General features: G+C 35.3%; 3 protein-coding genes across 4 annotated transcripts in view; 1 reads left to right on the plus strand and 2 right to left on the minus strand.

The window, feature by feature from the left end:
* The window catches only part of LOC149569856 (DNA repair protein XRCC4-like), a 62,826-nt gene that overhangs the window by 10,881 nt on the left and 26,000 nt on the right, over positions 1–25,945 (plus strand). The gene's annotated exons all lie outside the window — the stretch shown is intronic.
* On the minus strand, positions 6,423–8,793 carry LOC149569857 (uncharacterized). The gene is made up of 3 exons (XM_089823433.1): positions 8,330–8,793; positions 7,768–8,198; positions 6,423–6,569 (listed from the first exon to the last, which is right to left on the minus strand). The coding sequence occupies exons 1-3, from the start codon at positions 8,679–8,681 to the stop codon at positions 6,423–6,425; spliced, it is 930 nt and encodes a 309-aa protein (XP_089679559.1). The 5' UTR covers positions 8,682–8,793.
* Positions 8,780–9,940, minus strand: LOC149569858 (uncharacterized). Of its 2 annotated transcripts, none has more exons than XM_089817798.1 (3): positions 9,587–9,940; positions 9,326–9,478; positions 8,780–9,240 (listed from the first exon to the last, which is right to left on the minus strand). In XM_089817798.1, the coding sequence occupies exons 1-3, from the start codon at positions 9,798–9,800 to the stop codon at positions 8,813–8,815; spliced, it is 795 nt and encodes a 264-aa protein (XP_089673924.1). In that variant the 5' UTR covers positions 9,801–9,940; the 3' UTR covers positions 8,780–8,812. The 2 variants fall into 2 exon arrangements, with proteins under 2 accessions (XP_089673924.1, XP_089673925.1); XM_089817799.1 differs by having other exon boundaries at positions 9,122–9,240; positions 9,363–9,478.

Genomic DNA, 25,945 nt, shown 5'->3' on the forward strand with positions numbered 1-25,945 from the left:
AGTATGTGACTTTTTTCAAATGTGAGGAAGACTTCAAGAACATGGTGGATCCTAAAAATAGAGCAAACTAATGATCAATTATCATGGATCAATCAACAAATCAAAATTTCATTTATTTAGTGCATTTAGGTATTATAATATTATAATGTTTCTTTAATGGTCATCTTGGTTAGTCTTTAGTTTATTAGGTAGTTTCTATTTCAGTCTTTAGTTCACGATTGTTTCTTTTAGAAACACCATCTTCATAAATCTATATAAGGAGCTTTCATCTCCTTTGTTTAACACAACTACAACAACATCGATTTACCATAACATGATACTAGAGTAGGTTGATGGGATTTCATAAAATTTGGCGAATTGTTTAAGTAAATTTGAGCCTCTTTTGATCTGGAATTTTTTCCAGAAATTTGCTTTTCAATTTTTAGAAATAAGAATTGTTGGAGGTACTTTATGAAACTTTTGTGGTTCTTCATCAAGGATTTTTGCTAGAAATCGCAAGCCTGGTTAAGGTTTTGGTCCTGCGATTTCTTGGTTGCAGCAAAAGTCTCTTTTTTGAGGGTTGCATATACTTGCATGTTTGTTACATGTACTTGCATGTGCTGGTTTACCATGTGAAGTCTCATGTTTTGCTGCCCTTAAATTTTTTTGATAGGTTTTCATAAGTTTTTCCCTTGAAAAATTATCTGATGGGTTTTCATAAAATTTTCCCTTAAAAATTATCTGATGGCTTTTCATAACTTTTCTCCTTGAAAAATTAATAATTCTGTAATTTGCTAAGTTGCGTGGGATTCTTTTGTGGGTTTATAAATTTTCCCTCAAAAATTATCTGGTGGATTTTATCGTTTTTCCTAAAAAACAAAGCTTTGTATTGTTTGGTTTTGATTGATTTTTCACCTCAAAAATCATGGTGGGTTTTGATCGAATTTTCACCTAAAAAATCGTGTCCAAATTTTCCAATCTTTCTCCACAAAATCATGCCTTTTTCAGTCTATTTTGGGGCATCATGCTCATATGCAAAGTTTGGAGGGTTTGACGATTTTTCCGCAAAATTGTGCTAGCTGTTCTTAGTGTTTGTCTCTGTCTCTAGGGAAGAGCAGCTCTGTTATTGTAAAGCTTCAGCTTTCATCTAGCTTGAGGACGTAAACCCTTGTGTCGGTAGATAGTGGACACAAACCCATGTCCGTGGAGACTTCACATCGGGTATCTCACGTGTGTTTACAAGTTCTTTTCTTAGTGTTCCAATTTGATTGTAAAACTGTGTTTAATATTGGATTTTCCAATGCTAGTTATTGTATTGCTGATGTATAATGCAATAACATATTTTGGGGTATTTTATGAGAATCTATTGGTTTATATTGTTGGTTTATATTGCATCTTCATCTGTTTATGTTCTAAAAATCTATTGTGAAGAAAGTATTGGGAAAATATCTTTCGGGATATCACAGGGGCATCAAAGCTGGTTTTTCGTGCCAGCCTGTACAATTTATTGAGAAACAATTTGCAAAAAGAATTTATCATTTTTCAGAGCTGGAAATCATTTATCAAAATTTTTTATTAGAATTTTATCAGAGCCGCATAACGTCCCAGCCTGTAAGATCATTTGAAGAATAAATTTAGCAACCATGGGATTTCATTAAACTGGTTGGATTGTGAATCTTTAGACAAGAAAGGTGGACCCAACATCCTCAATTTAAAAAAAAAAAGAAAAAGTGAAGGGAATTTTGTTTTTGGCATCGCATATTCTAGGACTTGAGCCACAAACTATATGGGAGTGATTATACAAGCCTAATTCCAAATATTTGGGATTGAATAATAATAATTGGCTGGAGTTAATAGTGTAAGCAATGATTTGTCTCAAATCTGAAGGGTATTATTGGTGGCATAGCAATTATCAATTGAAAATATTTTGATAGTGTCTTTTTGTTGATTTGATGTACGTATAGAGACTAAATGGAACATTATTAACCACATAGGAAGTAATTTTTGTACAATTCATTTAGGATATTCATTTCCTAATGTATGACGACTCATTGGTAGTAATAGTAAAGAGAGCCTACGAGGATAAAGGAGACATTGCAGAAGTTACAGGTTGGAGCCAAATGTATGATGTAGACGGTGCAAAAGTGGTAGAGGAAAAGATGAGGAAAATACTTAACTTGAGCCATATAATTTCTCAATTGGGGCAATTTTCGAACTTCTTTTGAGGTCGGCAAACTTTATAGCTCAAAACCATAGGGACAACAGTGGTCAATTTTCTCTTGTTTGAAAACACTGAGAATGTCAGTTTGGAAACGGTAGCAATACAAGAACCGTTACAAGAAAATGATTATATATCGAAGTTGAACATTATTACCACATCGAGGACAAGTCTTTTTGGGCACTTATCGGGTTGTTTTTTGTTGCTTTAGTCAGGGTTTGTTGAACACAATATTTATAGTGGGAAAGATTATTATTGTGTTGAATATTTTTTGTGCAGCAAGTAATATAACTTGACAACTTTAAGAATTTTTATTTATCGAAGTAGGGAGAAATAAAGCGGAGATGATTATTGCCTATACAAAGATTAGAGCAATACCATCTTGTTCTTTCAGTTCTAAGAGTTGATCGTCACTTGCTTTCATAATCAAACAACTTCACCCTTGTTTTGGGCCTTGTGGAATATAAGATTGGCAGATGATATTCTTCATATATTAGCGAGCAGTTGATTCTTTGCATGAATCAACCTTTATTTGAACGGCTATACAAGTATAGAGGAGATTATCAAAGCTATGTTGGGAAAACAAACGTTTGCTTGAACACTATAGTTTATCCATTAATCGTTGCGATATTTGAATGAGTTCTTATTCTTGGCAATCGACAAAGTAGTGAATTGAAAATGGTACCAAAGTTCCAAAAGTGTTACTTTCCACAAAACGGACAAAGGGAGCAAAATGTTATTGAGCATAATTCTCTCAAAACTTTACAGCATAATTATTGCTATAAGTTGAAACGCAGTTGACAAGAGTTTGGGAAAAATAATTCAACGCCATTAGGTTGCAATAATGTTAACCAATAATAATATTGGGACATTTAATCAGTATCACCAATAATTTTATGAAGTATAATACCATCAGGAGCATTTAGAAACATCACAAGGATGTGGCTACTTTCTCAGAATTTCAAATGAAATGAATGACTTGTGAAGAGATCTGAACATTGAATTGGAAACTTTTTTTAAGTATGCTAATGATTTGACAAATTTTACAACAGTTATAGAGTTTTTGGTGGTAATAGAATTTGTTAAGGGACTTATTCAGTAGTCATTGTCTTTGGCCAGAGTTCTATGATTTCATCACAGAATAGGTGCTTGCATCTAAGGTCATGTCTGCAAGAGAGAGGAGTAGAGAATTTCATTCATTTTTTAAATAGAGTAACTTAACTCAAAAACTCAGGATATTCCTTTGATAACATCACTATAAAGTATTCTCAAAGAACACTACAACAACCATGCAAGCAAACTATTTGAGAAAGTGATAAATGTAAACTCCATCTCCTTGCAAAGTGTTTATTTAATCCCTGGGCAGTAAGCTTGTGATTTGTATTGAAAATTTGTGCCAATCGTAGAAGGGGATCTTACATTGGTGTAATTGTGACAGCCATTGGGGTTGTAAGTATTGGAGTTCTAGCCGTATGTGCATTGCAGTGGGCAAGAAAAATTGGAGGAAGGTCATCAACTAGCAGCTTGGCCCAAGTACTATATGAAACAGGTGGCACTGGGAGGGGTCATTAATTTTCAGACTGAGCATACCAACAGATTGAACAACTACAACAATGCTAAGAGATTTATTTTCTGAATTGGAGGTAATCTTAGGACTTAGGTGATAAGCAACATGCAGTTTGGTGATTTACAACAGTGAAATCTTGCTCCAACAATCAGTTCAGAAGGAAATACATTCTTTAATCAAGCAAAAGCATACGTAATTGAAGCGGTCATGGAAAGTCTGAAAAATCAAGTGTTTTCTTTAGAATTTAGTGACACTTTTAATGGTGAACAGGTAAGAAACTTGCAGAAAGAAAAATAATTGGATTGGCTATACATACTTGGGTTGCAACTAGAACACATGGAATCCTTAAATGATGTTCTTTCCAAATTGGAAGAGATAGAAAACATATTTGACCAATGTAGAGGAGGCAGATTGTAGGCTCGCGAATTGGGCTTTACAACCTTCAATGGTTACCTTGGTCCAACCCAAGTTTATGGAACATCCACATAAAGATGTGAGGCTTGCAGTAGCCTCTTGTCTCAATGAGATTATGCGAATAACATCTCCTACAATGGCCTGCAATGATGTGGTGTTGAACAAAGTTTTCTAGCTGATAGTGAAGAACTTGGAGGGATTACATGATGACAAAGACCCTGCTTTTGACAAGAGGGTTCAGATTTTGGATATTATGGTAAAAATGAGATTATTTTATATTATGATTGACCTTGAATGCAATGATTTAATTCTTGAATTGTTAGAATGCTTCTTGTTTGAAATTAGGAGCTACCATTCAGGAACTGTATAGACTTGCATGCACACTATTATATCTTCAATTCTTGATGTAGATGTTGAAATTTGCAAGAGGTTGCAGTCAACCTTGTTAGCTTTTTGGAGGAGGGAACATAGATATTGCAAAGGCTTGTTTAAGTTGATGATCTCATTTGCAACCTTTGAGTTCGTGGAGGAAGTAATTAAGCATAGAATCATTAGATTTCAAGATCGCATGACAGATAGTGAGTTGATCTCCATGGGTTTACAAGTTAAAGGGACCCCTATGAGGCAAGAACAAATTTTCTTGACATGTGAGGACACTAGTACACCTGATTATGATTGTGGGAATCATCATAACGAAGAGGAGGCTAAAAAAATTCAGACCAGCGCTGAGAAAAATGTAGATAAGATGATTTCAGCTGTGGATAAGGAACATACAAGTTTCTACGTTGGTGATTTGGAGGTTAGCCCTAGCAAACATGTTGATAAGGCTGGTTGTACTCAAAGTAATAACATGTTGGAGTCTTTGTATGATGAGCCTTTGCATGAAAATGATAACATAGTAACACTTTTGCCTTTGCATGCAAATCAAAGTAACAAGGAAATTGAGGCCTATAATTATATTTTTGAGAGGTGTGATGAACCATGTGTTTCTTATACGCATGATATTAACTTCAAGGAACAGCCCAAGATGACATTACAAGACGATGAGTTGTATCAACATGAGAATAATGAGATGCATGCCTTAAAAAAACAGTTGAAGGTTAGTGAAGACATGGTTGTGGCATCTTTGGTACGTTATGACAACACTCACAGGATGGTTGAGGATCTCTACAGGAAGGCTTAAAGGGGAGTGAAACGAGATTTGCTTGTTATTGATTTGCAGGTAGTCAAAATAGCCCTTGAATCTATGAAATCAGATTATTTATGTTTGCTTTCCGACAAGGATTATATTCTTAAGGTTGCTGGAATATATGTTGATTGGTTGAGTAAAGGAAAGAATGAGATTATGTAGCTCAACAAGGAGCTTAAGTATGCTCATGAGGCATTGGATGATACACAAATTGCTCTTCATGAAGCAGAAAATCTGGTTAGGGTCACAAATCATAATAGGGAGCATGAGAGTAAAGAGAGGCAGGAGTTTTTCTAAGAAGTGATTAATGAACTTGATAGCATTCAACGGACTTATGTCTTGGATAGTTGTCCCAAAAGACCAAGTACCAAAATTTCAGATCACATTCAGCTTGTAGACAATCCCTTGTTTGAAGTAGATGCTGATTGGACTTCTGTTAATCCCCTTTTTGAGATAAATGAGGGAGCTCTTTTTGATTGTCATGAAGAGGATGATCTTGACTTCAGAATTTTGGATCCGGATATGATTCCTAGCAGTGAATCTTGGTCACAGGATTGGTGTGGTGAATTGACTACGGTCGCTCATCCTTTGATCAGGCCATATATGGTTCTTGATTCTAACCTATATATGAGTTGGATGGATTTCATGCATCAGCCATTAAATAGATCTTGGTGGAGGATTGATGAGAGTTATGTTTTGATCATAGGGGATGGTTTTTTAGCCTCATTCTTTCTCATAGCACCTATGTACTCAGGGGTTCTCCAGATTGATGATGATAGTATGGTATTTGATGTGCTCATGGTGTTAGTTTAAACCATATTTAAAAAAAATTGCGATATAGCGCAAAACTCGCGACTGAGATGAGAAGCCAAAATAAACGTTGCAAATATCGTAGGTGAGGAATACCAAAAAATCACAGCGTGTTTTATTATTTTAAACGGAGGTAAATTGCGATATTCAGGTTTGTTGCTGTGTCAGCACACAAGACAAAAACGAATCCCGTCGACATAAAAGACAAAGGATATTAGGTTATCCTTTGTCGTTTTGTTTTGTTTCTAATAAGCCAAAACAAGCAAGCGAGCTGTAAAGAAGTCGTTGGGTTTGAAGGAAAAAGTGAAAGTCTGAAGAAAAACGATGGTTCCTGCAATTCTCAACAACTCCTTGCATTTGACGACGACTGAAGCATTCAACTCCACATTCGGCTTTGCATTCAACTCATTCGGTTATGTAGTTGCATCCATTCACAATCAAATTTGTCCGTCGATTGGGCAGATATAGAGTTCTCTAAGTATGTTTATTAATTTTATTTTATATTGTAATTCTATTATTTTAAATTTGAATATATTTGATTAATAAACTTTGTCTAAAACTTAATTTGTTTTGTTAAAAATTTAAAATAGTAAAACACAATAAATACTAAAATACAGTATCTGTTACATATTAATTTAATATAACCTTAACATGTAAATAATTTGTTATAATATATGTTACAATTTATAGTAAATTTAAAATTCATTAAGTTCTAATCAAAATAAATTAAGTAAATACAATAAATTTAAAGTATTTACTGTAATTAATTTTAAAATTTATTGTTTTAATTTACAATAATACTATTTTATTTTCAATGTTCATTTTTAGTAATTGTTAACTTATAATATATTAATAACAATATTGACTTGTATATTTTTTACAAATTTATAATTTTTAAGTAAAATATTTTATTAGATTAACTTGTTTTTTGATATATGATTCTATCCATAGTAACGTGAATCGGAATCGTATCGGAATCGGCACAGCCGAATCGAATCGTGAATCGGGGGTGAATCGGCGATGAATCGACAAATTTGAAAAAACCCTTTAAATGTAAAGATTTTAACAATTTAAGACTTATTTCATGCACCCTTTATTGAATATAACTTAAAAACACTATAACATCATCAAATAGAATCTAACATACATAAACATGAAACATAAAATCCATCACATACGTAACTATGTTATCATTATGTACTAAAATGTAAATTGTATGCTAGCTGAAGTAAATAAAAATCAAATGATCATAATGATTCAAATCATAGAATCAGTAAGATGAAATCATGAAGATCTATAAGACATCAAATCATAAATGTATGTATAAATCTAAGATGAAGATTCATGAAAGTTTGAAACATATGTCTATCAGTGATTCAGTATCACTATCAATATCTATACAGTGTAAACAAAATATAAAAACAAGGCTCCAGCTCAAGCCTCATCATCCTCATCATCATCCTCTAGCTCTGTTGCAACCTCAACCTCAGCCTCTGAGTATCCAGTTTGCCTATGAGAAAGGCGTGTAAGGTAGGTCCTAGAGGACCGCCGAGCCATGTCTCCTGCATGGGCAATGGGCTCATGAATAACGTCGTTAGGGCCTGCGTCTGTGCGTGCGCGTGTGCGTCTACCAATGCCTGAACGTGCTCTAGTTGCCTCCTCTGCCCTAGCCACAACCTCAGCCTCTACATCCACCTGGTCAACCCACGCGCGGTCTTCCTCAGTGAAGACTGGGTCCACGGTCTCTGTGATCCACTCTAATTCTGGATCAATCTCCTCTAGAATGATCGGAGAGGAGTCAGCGCCCAAAATCTGTATAATCCTAAGACGAAGGTTGTAATGAACAAAGACAAGATCATTCAACCTCTGCACTGTCAACCTGTTTCTCCTCTTCGAGTGGATGTGCTCGAACATGGACCAACTACGCTCACATCCAGAAGTGCTGCTCGGCTGACTCAGAATGCGGATGGCAATTTTTTGAAGGTTTGGGGTTGTGGCCCCAAACATTTGCCACCATCTATCTGAAATAAGGAAAAAATAAAAACAATTATTCTCATTTACAAATTACAACTCTAAAATTAATGCATTATATAATCAACTTTAAGTTTAGAATCTAGATTCATGAACATTGAATATATTATTTAATTTTTACCTGGCTGTAGTGTTGTCTGAGCATTTATGGCCATCCTGCTAGAGAAAAGTGGCCCCTCCTTATTGTTGAACTGGTCTAGCTCAACAATCGTAGCAACGCTATTTTCATCGCTACTCAATCTCTGAATCACTGTGTATAAGCCAGTGAGAACCTCCGCATCCGCCTTAAAGTCAGGACGGAAACGAAATGCCGGATTCAGATAGTAAGCTGCTGCGTGGATGGGTCGATGGAGCTGATTCTGCCATCTCCTATTGATGATGTCCCAAATAGGGCCATACCTCTCTTGCACTCCTGCATATTGGGCTCTGATGGCCTCCTTGGCCCTATCCATGCCCTCATAAATGTAGCCCATAGAGGGCTTCTCCCCATCAGTAGTTCGTAGCAAAGCTACAAGGGGCTCAGTGACCTACATATAAAGTAAAACAAAAAATTTGAGTCAAAACTTAAATATAAAATAATATTACTTAAAGTAAAAGCAAAATACTAAATGTTAAATTGCAATAAATTTACCTTAAGGATTTCTCTAGCGGGTTTCCAAAAACCATCCTCATCAAATATGCAATCCGCCACATCTAACCCTACAGTGGTCGTAGGATAAGAAGAGCAAATCCACTCCTGCCCAACAAACATGCTCCTCAATCCATCCCTTGATGTCAACAAGGACTGCAAGGTGATGAAATTCGAGGCAAACCTCGTGATACCTGGGCGAGCTAACTCCTTGCCTTTTGTGTACTTCCTCATTGTGCTAAGGACAAATGCATGATTATAAATGAATTTGCATATATTTTTTGCCCTTTCCACACATGACTTGACAAACTCAAGTTTGCCAATTTCCTCCAACATGAGGTCAATGCAGTGTGCCGCACAAGGGGACCAAAATATGGTGGGGTGCCTCTCCATCAAAAGTTTACCTACAACAATTTTAAGTCAATTAGAAACTCAAATTTCAAAATTCAAATAAATTTATTTTCAAAACTTGCAAAGTTAAAAGTTTACCTGCTGCAACATAATTTGCTGCATTATCCGTCACCACCTGGATCACATTTTGTTCTCCCACCTCTGCTATAACTTCCTCAATAGCCTCACATAAATATGTGGCATTTTTCACATGTGCGGAAGCATCAATGGATTTTATGAACATGGTATATCCTACAAGTAACAAAACAACGAATTATAATATTAAATGGATCATTAACGAATTAGCATTCAACAAATCAAAATTTACAATGTATGTAGGAAAGTAGAATGATCAATCACCTCCACAGGATACAAGAAAATTGAGGAGTGTTCTATTCCTCCTATCGGTCCAACCATCAGTCATGATGGTGCAACCCTTTGCAATCCATTCCTTTCGGTTCTCCTCGAGGTCAACCCTCATGTCCTCTACCATCTCATCCAGGAGGTATCCGCTCAACTCAGCCTCAGTTGGGGCTTTAAACCCCGGACCACAAATAGCAACCGCATCTATCATATTCTGCCAATAAGGAGCCCTGTCACAAATAAAAGTTTAGATGTCAAAGACTCAAATTATAAAACAAGTAGATATAATTAAAGTTTTACTTTTACTTTTAATTTTAGCTTTAAAGAAAACAAAGAAAAAAGAATCAATTACTTGGCTGCAATAAATGGAATGTTGCAAAAGTACCAAAATTTGCATATCTCCTTTTTGGCAGCATCGTGAATCTCCTTGTTCAAACCCATGCCCTCAAGCGTGGGTTGGGAACCAGGAGTAGTGCGGGGCACAAAGTAACTATCCATTCTGTTTTTCTGCACTCTAGGCTGCAATAGGTTGGTGTGGGACTCTGTCTCAGTATGTGATCGACTAGCACTAGCACTAGCACTAGCAGAAGAACTAGGATAAAAAGGAGGCCTAGAAGAACCCTCTCCAACACAACCTACGAATGCGGAAGCTGATGCAGATGCAGATGTGGATGCGGCTGCGGATGCGGGAACATGGGAGCCAATACCCCTTAACCCTTCAATTTGCATTTTTCTATTTGCTTTTTCTTTTTCAATTTTTTCTAATGCCATTAAGCAAGTGCGTTTCGCCTCAGGAGTTTGGTGAGTGCAAACTGTAACATCATGTCCAGGTATAGCAGCAATGTGGAATTTCAATCTATAAATACCCCCGGAAGTTATTTTTTCTTTACAAAACATGCATTTTGTTTGATATTTGGTTCTTCCAAGAAACTCTTCATTATATTTCCAACATTCATCTTTTTTACCCATTGGAATTTGCGAAAAATGAGAGCAAAGGCTGTTGCAATAATTTTTTTAATGTAAAATATCAAAGTTTGAAGCTAATAAAAATTAGAAAACAACAAACCCTAGCTTGCAACTTAGTAAAAATAAAGAGCATTCAAGATTTACACTAAAATTTCTGAAAACTATAGAAATTTAACAAAAAACGCATAATACACTAAAAATTTAACAAAAAATGCATAATACACTAACATGCAAGAAAAAAAAAAAAGCACTTACCTCTTGCAAATGGGTTGAGGAGTGTTGATTTTGGCTCCTTAATGCTCCCAAAGCAATTGATGGGCTCCCCAAATGGCCTGCTGATCTCTTTGGTGCTCCTCCTTCTTGCCGGTTGGAAACCTATGGCTTTTCTTTTCTCTTCATCTCTCTCACTTTTCCTCTCTTCTTCTCATGCTTCACAAATAGAAGGCCCTTTAGGGTTATAACAAAGAGAATAGGTCAAAAACAAAGTGAAAAAAACAAGTGATTTTTTTTAAAATTTCAACTTCCCTTTTTACATGCCGCGGGCGATTCATAGCCGATTTTGGCGATTTTTACATGAATCGCCTGAATCGGCGATTCGAGCAATTCATGGCCCAGAAATCGGCGATACCGATTCACGATTCAAAAAAAATCGCCCAGGATGAATCGGGTCGCGGAATCACTGATTCAGGCGATTTTTGGGCGATTCTCGTTACTATGATTCTATCACAATTCATTATGTTAATTTACTAAGTTTTAGTTGCTATGAATTACTATTTAACTCAAGACTTTGATTAATATGTGGTGGATATCTCAAATCATTATATCTTCTACAAATTTGGTGTGTATGTGTGCTTTTTAAAAAATATTTTAATAAATTGTATATTTTCAAATGTTTGATAGAAGTGTCGAATTATTGTCGAATTTTTTGTCGAGTTTTTGCCGATTCCAAGATTTTCAAAAACTTTGGGTCTGTCGAGAAATTGCCAAAATCAAATTTTTAAACTATGGTTTCAACTATTGAGTAGCTTGTTTCTTAAATCAACAATTTAGGCCAGGTTGTCACCATCTGTTGTGATATACATAGCTCCTTGATACATTTCTATCTCATCATATTTGATGGTCATGACAACATGGTTTGGGATCCTGGCAGTAGCACGCTTGATGTATTATTATTATGGGAAGACGGTGAATGACTTTGCAGTTCTCAGTCCTTTGTTAATATCACAGTAATGCAACAAATTGTTAGAGCATTATTCATGATGTTGATATGGGACCCAGGTATCGTGGTTGCATGGTTGCAGTTGTTTGAGGGCAAACAATCTCAAGAGGGGAGGACTACAATGTCCCTTTTTTTTGGGACATTAAAAAACTGATAGGCCAATTCAATATAATATCTTTGAGGACTTAATACAGGATTATTAAGTCAATTTTAATTAAAGGAGAGTCAATAAGAGATGAATTGGCATGAGGGATAGGGGCAAGAATACATAAGTTGGAGAGTCACAGGTTGGGTCTTTAAAAGGAGGAGGAGAAGCTCATTTCTTTATGCTTGGTTTATGATTCAGATTTTATGTTTTCTCTCTTGGAGAGCCTTTTGGAAAGCTTCATCTTTCATCTAGCTTGAGGACGAAAGCCCTCGTGCTAGTAGATAGTGGATGCAAATCCATTGTCCGTGGAGACGTCACATTGGATGTCTCACATGTGCTTATAGGTTGTTTTCCTAGTATTCCAATTTGTCTTTAAAGCTATGTTTAAGATTGAATTTTCTAATGCTAGTTATTGTATTGCTGATGTATAATGCAATAACATATTTTGGGGTATTTTATGTGAATCTATTGGTTTATATTGCATCTTCATCTGTTTATGTTTTGAAAATTTATTGTGAGGAAAATATCCTTCGGGATATTATAGTTATCCAACATTAGGTTGGATATTTTATGATGATTTATAGTCAGAGGTTTTGCTAATTTTGGGAGGGTTAGTGGTAGACTTATCTCAATGACAGAGTCAGTGGCAGGCTCTTGTCTCATTTTGCAAAGCATTCAAGAAGGGCACACCCTTCTTTGATCTTTTATGGATGAATTTTGGTTTCTTGATCATTAACATTTTGCAGATCCAAGGAGGGACAACAAAATGTTTTGAAGAATTTGTGACCAAAAGACAATAGTTAGACAATGACCATTAAGGGAGGGTATTAGAATGTTATAATGTTCCATTAATGTTCATCTTAGTTAGTCTTTAGTTTATTAGGTAGTTTCTATTTCCGTCTTTAGTTCATAATTGTTTCTTTTAGAAACATCGTCTTTGTAAATCTATATAAGGAGCTTTCATCTCCTCTGTTTAATACAACTACATCAACATCAATTTACCATAACATTAGGGAAGTAGAATGATCTATCACCTTCGCAAGAAACAAGAAAATGTGGAGTGTTCTATTCCTTCTATTTGTCCAACCATCTGTCATGATGGTACAACCATTTTGGCTCCAAGATTGTTGGTGGTCCTCTAGCTCAACTTTCATATCCTCAACCATTTGGAACAAGAGTGGGCCACTTAATTCAGCATCAGTAGGGAATTTATACCCCGTACCACAAATGGTTACGACATCTATCATGCCTTGTCAATAAGGAGACCTGTCACAAATTGATGATGATCTTCAAAGTTTCAAATTCAAACTATAAATTTTAAAATAAAATATTAAACTAATAGCAATCAAATAAAAAAGAATTATCTGGCTGAAATAATTGAATGTTGCAAAACTACTCACTCTTGCAAATTTGTTTTTTTGCTACATAATGAATCTCCTTGATCCAACCCATGCTCTCAATCGAGGGCTATGCACCAAGAGTATTACATGACACAAAATTTTCCAACTTCAATCTCTACACTCTAGGAAAAAATGTAATAGTGCTACTAACATGAGTAGAAGCACTAACACTACCATCAGCACTAGCACTAGGATGAAAGGGAGGCCTAGTAGAACCCTCTCCAACATAGCCTACAGACGTAGGTGAATGGGAGCCAATAACACGTACCTTTTCCAATTGTCTCTTTTTAGTTAACTTTTTTTGTTCATATGGTTCTAATTGGACATAATAGGAACATTTTGCCTTGGGAGTTTGTTTGTGCATATCTGAATATCATGGCCAAATATGTCAGCAATATGGTATTTGAATCTATTGATGCCACTAAAGATGATTTCTTTACAAAAAACTCATTGTTTGATTTTTTTGTCTGCAAGAAAATCTTTGGTATATTTCCAAGCCTCATCCTTTTTAGGCATTATGAAAAATGAGTATTTTAAAAATGTGAAGGCTGCTGCAATAAGAAAATTCTATAAAGTTCTAAATATAAACTAATAGAAAAAATCAGCAAACTGTACATTTATTTGAAAAAAATTTTGTAAATACATGTTTACAATTTTTTTCTAAAAAAATGTTGTGTTTGCTATTATTCTACATTCTCTCATTGAGGTATGCAATTTAATAAAAAGCATTCAAGTTTTGGAGAGTTAAACTAAACAAAATTAACAACCAAATGAAAAATCCATTAACACACCAAAAAAAACCGACAGAATCTACAAAGTTTAACACTTACCTCTTTCAATTGAGTTGAGAAGTCTTGCTATGGATTCCTTGATACTCTCAATGCAAGCCTATGGACTCTCCAAATTGATTTGTGCTCTCTTTGATGCTCTCAATGCAAGCCTATGGCCTCCCCAAAGTGATTTGTGTTCTCCTTGATGCTCTTCTTCCTGCTGGTTGCAGACCTATGTCCTCTTGTTTTTCTTCCTCTGTCTCACTTTTCCTCTCTTCTTCTCATAACTAGCAATTAGAAGATCTTTTAGGGTCAAATGAAAAATAAATACCGAAAAAAAGTGGGACTTTTTTCCCATGCCAAATTTACTTGGTAGTCGAAGTGAGTCATCAAGCTCGGACTTGGTGAGTTTTGGCATAACTTGCCAAGACAAGCAACCAAGTCAGCAAAACTTGGCCAGCATGACTTTGCTTGCCAACTCGCCTAACTCGTGGCGTGTTTGGGATATATAGAATGTATTCTTACCATGATGATCTTTTTCTCTTCATGTATGATCTTCCTCTTATATCTTTAGTCCTTCAATAGTCATACCTCTTAATTTTATGTATTATGACCATTCATTAACTTTGTTTGATTTTCAATTGTTAAATGATACTATTTCTTCTTAATTGCTCATCGTTTTCTAACCTTGGTGGATGCTGACGAATAATAAATTTTGTTATAAAGTCAGGGATCAGCTTTGTGTAATGACCCATGATCCTTATTTGGGTGATTGTTTTCCCTTAAGAGCCTCTTATAATATTTGGTGATTGTGTTTATTTATACTGTGGTCTCTTCTTAGACGAGGATAACCCACTTCATAAATCCCTGTATAATCTATCATTAGTGTATGAACAATTACGACACCCAGAGAAGGAGTAGAGGGATATTTAAACACCCATCCCATGCTTTCTTGTATTATTTTTGCACCACCAAGTACACAGTCATCTTCATATATTTTGGAATCATGCACAACTTCTGCTACAAATCTTCTATGGTATTTGTTTATCTCTCAGGGGAAACTTTAATCATGGATAGTCAACATAAATAGTGGAAGCTGTAGATAATCTTCTGGACCACTTGTGATTCCATTTCAACCTTTTAGGTTTTGATTCCCTCCAATTTTGGAAAGTTTTACCAGAATAAATTCATTGGAATTGAGTCAATCATAGATCCTAGATTTTGGTAATGCTTTGATACTCTTCTTGCATCTCAGAATCCACTAACGAGTCATCTGAATGAAAAGGACATGATATTGTTTTGACCTGCTTGCCTTGGTACTTGCTGAGTTTGGGTGAGTCTTGTAATTATCAATCTGATTTATAGTAGCTGAAAATCAGAATATTAGTAAACATCACTCCGTGTATTAATGCCACAATCAACAATCAAGTCTTCTTGATAACTGACCAATATTTTATGACTAAAATTACTAGCAAGTTTGATTTTTCTAAACTATCTTATGAAATCACCTAAATTTTCAATAATATTATGTTGATTTTAAAAAATAACAGACAGCCGGAAGCACACCATATGCAACTCACAAATCAGATTGATGTTGCTAACATTTCACAAAGCAGTGATGGATATGGAACATATTTGTTGTAGCAACATTGTAGAACTAGAAACAAGATGTAAACTTGAGATCTGGCCCAAAAATGATATCAGTGTAGCATTAACATATAAACTCGTAAATTGGTCCAAAAATGTTGATATGTGATATGGTACAATTTGCTTGCAAATATGAATCGCACAACCACAATCAATAAGCCCAAATATGTTCATTGATTAGACTTGCCTCAATGGGTTGTATTTCAGTCTCAGACTCCAAATCCAGCTATGGAAACTCAACCAGGGTTTTCATCCTCTAGATTTCCAACACCAAAGGTTTTTGGCTTTGCCCTTGAATGCTTCAAAACTCCAAATTGGAAGAACAAGTGAGAAATGACTAATATACGACGCTTCAAATGAGTCTTGACCTCTTCTTAAGTTGGCATCCCTTTAGGGACATTTATTTTATTTTAATTAATTTATTTTTCCCTTTCAAAGTACTTTTAAATTGCATCCGAAGATGTCGTGTTCCCAAAATGAAATACTCATAAAAACATCAGAAAATTGTTTTACTTGTAAAGACTTCACGAATTGCTGGGAATATCGAACCTAAGTATAGAGGTATTCCAGAAAATCAGTAAATCAGTAATCAATCCATTGAGTTATAGAGGTATTCCAAAGAGGAGAGGTGCCTGTATGTGCCTTTGACCATAGTCAGTTATGGATTTAAACAACTTAAGCACTTTTCTATATGTTTTATATTGAAGACCACCTCAGCAGGGGTAATCGACATGGAAGCTATGTGGTTCCAACAGAGCTTAAATGCAAAGTATCGTGTTAAGCATAGTGATAGTAATTTTTTTTTATTATAATATCAAGAACCAACCAAGAAGGAATAACCTTGTGGCTACAAAGATTCCATTATTCAAAATGATATTGCTCTTTAAATGAGGTGCTTCCAGTGGATACACCAAGAGAGACAAATATCAAATCAACACCAATAGAATCAACCACCTTGCAGGGCTAAGGAGCATGAGGAGATTTTTAATCATTGTCTGAGTATGCTGTTAGTATTGTACATATTATCATTCGTAGGGGTCATCGATTAATTCTGCCCAACAAGTTAACCAAGACAGCAATTTGAATATTAATAGGAATTTATCAAGGTAATAGCCATTAGTGGCAAACATTCCTAACCAATGATTAGATATTCAGTGTTATATATTAATTAAGTTATTAGGGGACAATTTGATTATATAAAAACATAAAGGACATTATCTGGGGAGACAAAACAAGATCATTGAATCAGGAAAGGTCAGAGATGGAAGACATGGGAGAAGGAAGAAACATTACATATCTGGTCACTGTTTGCTGGTAACCAACAGCAGAAATAAATATAAAGGAAAAAAAATTAGTTTTATATATTTTATCAGCTATTCAAGGAAGGATATTAGAGAAGAAACAAATTCATCACTGTTTATTGGCAAGCATCATCAGACAGAGACAAGAAAGGGTATTGAATAAGGTAAGCAGTTCTATATATTATATTAGGTGTTCTAACGAAGATATCAGACAAGAAGAAGTTCATCATTGGTAGAGATAACTATATGTAAATCAGTAATCAACCGATTAAACAACTTTTAAATCCTTTCGCAAGAATAACTTAAAAGCAGTATATGAAAATTTTAAACACAAACACATCAGCAAAATTGACACTGAGATTTGGTATTGCATAAACCCAATTTGGGTGAAAATCATTGTGGGGATTAGTACCCACGAATTGTGCACTCTTTTGAAGTATGCCTTGTGAGGAGCTTAACCCTTTTTGGAATTGCAAACACACTATTAGGTGTCACCAAGTTAAGGAATTTACCTCTTGCCCTGTTAAGAGCTTTACCCTATTAGGGGTAGCCTAGTTGAAGGACTTTAAACACTAATCAAAGTGCCACCCTGTTAAAGGATTTACAATAAAGGACCTGTTAGGATCCACGTGATTAAGAGATTTTACTGCTGCCACTGCTAGGGAACAACTGAAAGAATTATATGTGGAATAGCACTACCTTTGCTTGATCAGATCCACTGAAGCTAAAAAACACTTCACAACATACTCAACTCTACCTTGGCTTGATTGCAACTTGCACCCTTCTATTGCACTTGCCCAACCACGATCCACAACACAAATTGTTCGACTCCAACCAGTATATATTGGACTTTCAAGTCCTAATTTTGAAATAGATATGAATTTCAAATATCCTGCTCAAATCCAATGAGCCACAAGACTAAACTCAAACCATGAAACACGTTTCCAACACCACGCCAATTTGCTGATTTACATAGAATTCTATGTCAAGAGATCAAGCACATTTTGACCAAACACTACTTGCTCCAAAATCTTTTCCATACGCTATTATCAATCAATGTGATGCTAGATCATCACCTCCAAACAAGAAGACATCTCACTAGATTGTGACCGACTCAATTGAATTCATTGCAACTTCAACACCGATCACAGATCATTAATTTACTGATTGTCATTGAAGAACACAATACACTTCAACTTGTTCAACAACTCTGTCACTACTTCACCAATTACCTATCCATTCTGGCACTACTTCACCAATTACCTATCCATTCTAGCACTACTTCACCAATCACCCTAATGATGTGCAGTCACAACTATATCATCTGAATTATGTTGATGACATTCTCTTGTGATTGCTCCACTTAACTCCTTGTAGATTTCACTAACCAATCAAATCACCTATTGCTTGTCACTAACTATTCTAGCAGCTGCACTGTCAATTCACCTAATCATACCTTCCTTCACTTCAATTGTAGCAGTATACCACGGACCTTCAGAGATTCCCAATTCTCTCATAACGATTACTTCTAGTGAAACTCATTGCAACATCTTGTTCATCATGTTTATGCTTGGCAACATACTAGGAACGCTAGCTTATATATACCTATATATAATACGGCAAGAGTAATAGTTCTCGAGGCACCTATTTTTATTAAATCCCAAGGTTATTTTTCTTAGTTGGGATTGATGAAAATAGGCGCCTCAAGAATGATTACTCTTGGCATATATATATATATATATATATATATATATAAGCTAGTGGCAGTTGTGACGTAACAGGAAAACCAATTTATTATTTTATTATTTTCATAAAGTTAGTATCAAATTATTAATTAATTTCTAATTATAGTTGTATATTTTTTTTAAGTTGGTCCAAAATTATTCTTCAAAATTTTATTTTTAATTCTATATGTGGTGTGTTATTTGCGTAATGTTAAATTGTTTTTATAGTAAGGATATTGTTACAAAAAAATGTTAGGGTTAAGGGTATGGAAAGGATTACAGTTAACTGTTAGACATAACATTAGAAATATATTTTGAGTTACAGTTAGTCTTAGGTTTATAGATAGGGGTAGGGTTATGGTTATGTTTAGTCAAGCATACAATAAGGTAGTTGTTAAGGTGATAGGTAGGCTTATATTTAGGGTTAGGTTTTCACTTAGGGTTAGAAGTAGGGTTATAAATAGTGTTACAATTAGAGGTAGCATTACAAATATGATTAGGAATAGGGTTAGGGTTAGGGTTATGATTACGATTAGGGTGAGACATAGGATAAGTGAAGGGTTAGACAAAGGATTAGGGGTAGGAGTAGGATTACTCATTGAGTTAGGGTTAGACATAGGGTTAGGGGCACACTTAAAATAGGGGAATTTTTAGGATTATAATTAGTGTCATACTTAGGAGTACACTTAGGGTTAAGGTCTCATATTTAGGATAAGTGAAGGGTTCATTTATGATAAGGCAACTGTTAGGATTCTAATTAGTGTGACACTTGGGAGTAGGGTTATGGACATGGTTTCAAACTTAGGAGAAGTGAAGGGGTAGGCATATGATTAGGGTTAGGACCAGGAGTATTGATTGAGTCAGGGTTATGTTTAAGGCTTAGGAATTATGATTGGGGAAAGGGATACATTTAAAACTAGGGTTAGGGTTAGAGTTAGAATTAGACTTATGATTAGGAGTAGGGCTAGAGCTAGGGTTATAATTACAATAAGGATCAAACATATAGGTGTTCAGCATTATAATCAGTGTTATAAATAGGAGTAAAGTTAGGGTTAGGGTTTCATATTTATTTATTGATTTAGTTAAGTGTTAGTGAATAGATTGTTCTCCGAAGAAATAAATATGAATTAACCCCAAAGCCCAAGTTGGAAGACTGAATATGCACTAATAGTTGGGTCACTTTGCTATTGAAAAGCGTAAGTGCCCTCTGAATTTATCTGGGTACAACTCCTCGTGTATGATTTATAATGAATTCACAAATGTACAAATATGGATGCTTTTAACCAAAAAGCACAAAAGGTTTACAAACATCTATTTGTAAATACGAAATAGATTCGAAAAACTAATCTGATTGAAGCGAAATAAACAGTAAATGACACATAGTTCATCTACCTGAATGCTGCATTACAATGAGAATGAAAACTTGAGGAAGCGAAGAATCAAAGCTTCAAAGACATCTTGAAATTAAACGTATCTAGAAAATGACACTAAAATGCGTTTAGAGAAAACTGAAAGTTACACAAAGATAACAATTAGTGGAAAGAAAACTGCTCAAACTCGAAGTTTTGGTGTGCAATTATCTCCCAAGTCTCCCTTCTCTAAAATGTACAAGATAACACAAATCTCATTACATGTTTGCATCAGAATCACTATCTGGAAGAAACAAAAATTCTCTCCCTTACATTGTGCTTAAAATCAAAATTTTCCCCCCTTTTCCTAACACACAGTTTAGAACGAAAAGACAAGAGCTTTGCTCTATCTACAGCCCCAAAGTTTGCTTCTCCTTCCTCGAAGAACTGGAAAATCTTGGAAAAATTGGAACCCCCCTTCTCTCCCTCGCTGGCATATTTATTTCTTTGCCTTGATGGTTACCGGTTACACAATTGATTCCTCCAACTGTTTCTTGAATGTTGGACGCCTCCCCTTTTCCTTTACGAGCCACATTATATCCTCTTTATTCAAGTCATAAGAAGGCATATATAGATTCTTTAGTAAAGCAATGTTCTATCTCAAAAATATGGGATAATTGACACTTGGGCGCTTATTTGGAGGAACCAATTACTATATGAACCAATAGTTTCTAATAATCGTGTCCTTGGCAACGATGGTATTTCAATCAATATTACCTCTGATCTTCATGATGCCTTGATTATTTTCATGCATCGAGTCAACATTTCAAGTTTTTCCAAAGTCAAGGACTTTGAAAGATATAAAGACAAAAGAAAAAGATCTTCGCAAGCATCAGCGGTCTAGACCTTCTTAGTATAAGTCAATAGACACCACGACTGTACTTTTAGCATCATGTTTTATCTTTTTACACCACATTGTCGGTCTTTACATATTGATGGAGGAATTTCTTTGAATTTAATTTGTGTTCACATTTATAATCTGATAACTTGCATGGGAAAAACTTGACATTTAAGCTCCTCTGTATTTCATGAGTCGGGGTGTTGTCGTATCAAACCATGTAATCTCCTCAAGTTGTTCTACCTGCGGTTTTCAAGATTCAATTGCTGTCGGTCTTTCTATCAAATACTTGGTGAGTTCCATCTCAAAATGATGCATGATCACCATTGCTTCGCTGGGCAAATTCTCCTCAACTCATTGCGGGATTTCATAATTGAACTATCAAAATATCTGATAGAATTCCTACATCCATTATTGTCGGCATTTTGAAACATATTTGATGCCGCCTAGATATCGTTGGACTTTGGACTGCATGTGTTGACCACCAATTGCCATCTCGCGAATTTCAAATTCATGCCTCCTCTCAAATGTAACCGACATTTAACATATGCTATTCAGAATACGTCTTCCAAATTGAAAGCATGTGATTCAAAAGAAAGATCATCTCATTGGTTGACGATACAAAAATACTTCTTATAAGGTGTGGTTTTCAATCTTGACGGCCACGAGTTTGTTTTTGGGAGGTATCGGCCGCTGTTTGGATATTGTAGTTGAGAGATCGAACACCATCAATATGACACTACACCATTTGCGGAAATGATGATGCCCAACATGATTGATGAAACTCGGACTTGAATCTTGAGCTTTACACCATTTGGATATGTCGGCACCCGTGGTTTTTCTGTAAATTCAGTCAATCTTTTCTCTCGCTAATCATTAGCGAATGTCTTGATTTGAGTTCAATCCTTTTAACTCGATGTTAATCATGGTGTATTTGTATCGAGGAAAACAGAGGGAATTGAGATTTTGATCATTTTTGCCCATGATAATCTTCAAAACTCACTATGTTTTTTCGTTGTTTGAAGATGCCAAGAAGTGTGTCGGGCTTGGTCCTTTGCATGTATCTTCACATTCCATTTCAAAGCATTTGTCTAGCAGTTGGTGTGCATCTCCAACCACACATTCGTTTTCTTTTGATAAAATTTGGTGGGTTGATGTGCCTCTCAAATAGAAGTACACAACTTACCCACATTGTAGGCACATGTATCTATAGCCACCTTGGTCTATAATTCAGAATGCTTCTATACAACCCGCTAGCCGTACAAGGTGGTTATTGTGGTGATACAAACATTTGGTAAAATAGTTTCCATGTCTCTTGTACATGTGAAATTTTAACTACCTTGGACTAGAAAACATGGTACAAGGGCAGCTGATACACAATACCACACCTCTAAATAACACCCATTAGTTCATACTTATATTGTGAACCAATTAAGGTATCGCAATGGGAAGCTTTGATTTAATACCCCAAAATTAGTATGCCAACTCATCCATGAGTTTGATGATGCTGGAGCTTTATTTGAATAATCTATGAAACATTAGAGTCTTGATTTAAGGCTTCTACATATCACCTGACATGTTCCTTGTCTTCAATTGAAGACATTTAGTGAGTGTCAATCATCAATGAAGTGTTCATTTCACACTTACAATTTCATGGATTAGAGACTTGAACTCTCAAAGTTTTCAATACTACTGGATTTAGGCTATCAACACATGATCTCCATTCTGAAAAAGAGTTATTCTGAAACCCATTTAAATCAACTTGAACCTTCGAACCACTCAAATTTGCATGTTAGGGATTTGAAACTCAATTTGAAACTTGACATTTTGAATTTGGACTTGAATTATGAACCAAGATTGAATTCGGGTATTAAATTGAACATGGATTCTGAACATTTATTAATCAACAAATTTGCATCTTGAACCACTTCGAACCAACGAACCACTTCGAACTGCTTTGAACTTTAGTTCAAAGAGGTTCAAAACCATAAAATAATTTTTTAAAAATACTGGGTCCATATGGGTACCAACATTAAGCTATCTATAAGACTTCGAGAATGGGTTAGGATTAAGGGAAATGTAATGGATATGAGTACAACTGTGGTTACAATTAGAGTTCAGGTTAAAGCCATGCTTACATTAAAGGTTAGGGGTAAATTTAAAATTAGGATTACGATTAGGTACAAAATTATAGTTAGCCTTATACTTATGATAAGGCTTCAAGTTAGAGTTAGTGGTTAAGTTATGATAAGGAAGAATTTACGGTTAGGATTAGCCATACATACAATAAGGTAATTGGTAAGGTGATACATAGGCTTATAATTAGGGTTAGAGTTTTGCTTAGGGTTAAAAGTAGAGTTATAGATAGGGTTATAATTAAAGCCAATATTATAAATATGATTAGGGATAGGGTAAGCCTTATGATTAGGATTAGTGTTAGGGTTATGATTAGTGTTAGTCTTATGATTAAGGTTTAGACTCAACTGTACAGTTAGGCTTAAGAATTACAATTGGGAAAGGGTTACATTTAGTAGTATGGTTGAGATTAGAGTTTGACTTATGATTAGGAGTAGTGTTAGGGTTAGGGTAGGGTTAGGATTATGGTCAGACATAGGATAAATGAAGGGTTAGACATAGGATTTGTGTTAGGACCAGGATTATTCATTGAGTTAGGGTTGGATGTAGATTTATGGATAGGGGCACACTTACGATAGGGCAGTTATTAGGATTATAATTACTGTTATGCTTAGGAGTAGAGTTTGTTTTAGGGTTTTAGACTTGAGATAAGTGGAGGGTTCGACATAATATTAGGGTTAGGACTAGGAAATATTGATTTACTTATGGTTAGACTTAGAGCTTATGAATTATGATTGGGGAAAAGGTTGCATTTAGTAGTAGAGTTGGGGTCAAAGTTAGACATTTGATTAGGAGTAGGGTTAGGGTTATATTTATGGCTTCAAAATTATGATTGGAGAAGGGTTACATTTAGTAGTATGGTTAGGGTTAGGGTTAGACTTATGATTAGGAGTAGTATTAGGGTTAGGGTTAGGAGTACGGTCATACATTAGATAAGTGAAGGGTTGGACATATGACTAGGATTAGGACCAAGATTACTCATTGAGTTAGGATTAGATATAGAGTTATGGTTAATGACACACTTATGATAGCACAATTGTTAGGATTATAATTAGTGTTATGCTTAGTAGTAGACACAGGGTTAGGGTTTTAGACTTAGGATAAGTGAAGGATTAGGCATAAGATTACAATAAGGACCAAGAAATATTGATTGGGAGGGTTTGATTTAAGACTTAGGAATTATGATTGGGGGAAGGGTTACATTTAGTAGTATGGTTAGGGTTAGAGTTAGACTTATGATTAGGAGTAGGATTAAGGTTAGGGTTTAGGGTTAGATTTAAGGATTAGGAATTACAATTGGAGAAAGGGTGACACTTAGTAGTATAGCTAGGGTTAGAGGTAGACTTATAATTAGGCGTAGGGTTAGAATTAGGCTTATGGTTATGATTAGGATTATGGTCAGACATAGGATAAGTGAAGGGTTGGACATAGGATTAGGGTTAAGACCAAGATTACTCATTGAGTTAAGGTTAGATGTAGAGTTATGGTTAAGGGTACAATTGCAATAGGACAAATGTTAGGATTATTAGTGTTATAATGATGCTCAACATGCTATTATGACACCTATAATTAGTTTTAGTTATATTGTTACACCTAAGGTTAGTCTTATGAGAGTTATTAAAAAAAAAAACTACAGAAGTATCCTCGCGACCCAACCTAGCTCCCAATCGACCTTTACCTTGGTCTTACAAATTGCGAAGTTAGAGCCCAAAACCCAAAAGAGGCGAGCTAGGGTGAGACTAATCCTCTATGGGTAGGGCAACAGGCTTGCACTATGGTCCCACTAGTTAAATCTGGAGAGAGTTTCGAACTCAGGACCATTGGGGTAACCCATAGCCTTAAGCCTCTGCTCTCAACCAGACGAGCTAGCGCCTTTCAGCAATCTTATGAGAGTTATTAGGTTACGTTTAAGAAGTTTGTCAATTCATTCTATTATTACGGTTAAGGTTATTGTTAGGCTACTGCTCCTATTACAGTTCATGTTTGTGTTACTGTTAAAATTAAGGTTAGTGTTAGTGTAACTATTAGTTTATTTTTTTATGTGGGTTAGTGGAATTGTGACACCTATGGTTGGTGTTAGTGTTATTTGTACACCTAAGGTTAGTGTCAATGGAACTATTACATTATTAATAAGTTTGTTAGGGTTCATGTTATTGTTATAGTTTAGGTTATTGTTAGGGTTATTTGTCCTATTACGGTTAACGTTAGTGCTATTGTCACACTTTAAGTTTAGTGTTAGATTAACTGCTAGGCTTTTTTATGCGAGTTAATGCTATCGTGACACCTACAGTTTGTTTTAGTGTTATTATTACACCTAACATTATTGTTAGGGGAATCATTGGGTTCTATTTAAGAAGTTTACTAAGGTTATTATTGCGGTTAAGGTTATTTTTAGTGTTACTGCTCCTATTATAGTTAATGTTAGTGCTATTATTACACTTTATGTTAGTTTTAGGGTAACTGTCAGGTTAATCTTTTTATGTGGGTTAGTTCTATTATAACACCCACGATTAGTGTTATTGTGACACCTATTATTAACTTTTTTTATTATGTACTCCCTCCCTCTCTCATCCCTTCCCACTCTCTTTGGAGATTTCCTTTAATCACCCCCCTCTCTCCCTCCCTAATCTCTAGATACACCCCCTTATCTCACTTTCTCTCCCTCACTCTCTAGATACAACACCTAATCTCTCTCTCTCCCCCTCTCCAGATACATCTGCTAATGTCTCTCTCCCCCTCCCTACTCTCTAGATACAACACCTAATCTCTCTCTTTCTCTCTCTCTCCAGATACATCTG

The sequence above is a fragment of the Cupressus sempervirens genome, chromosome 3 (assembly GCF_028749045.1).
Source record: "Cupressus sempervirens isolate cs-2001-9-10 chromosome 3, ASM2874904v1, whole genome shotgun sequence".
In the NCBI taxonomy this organism is placed as follows: Eukaryota; Viridiplantae; Streptophyta; class Pinopsida; order Cupressales; family Cupressaceae; genus Cupressus; species Cupressus sempervirens.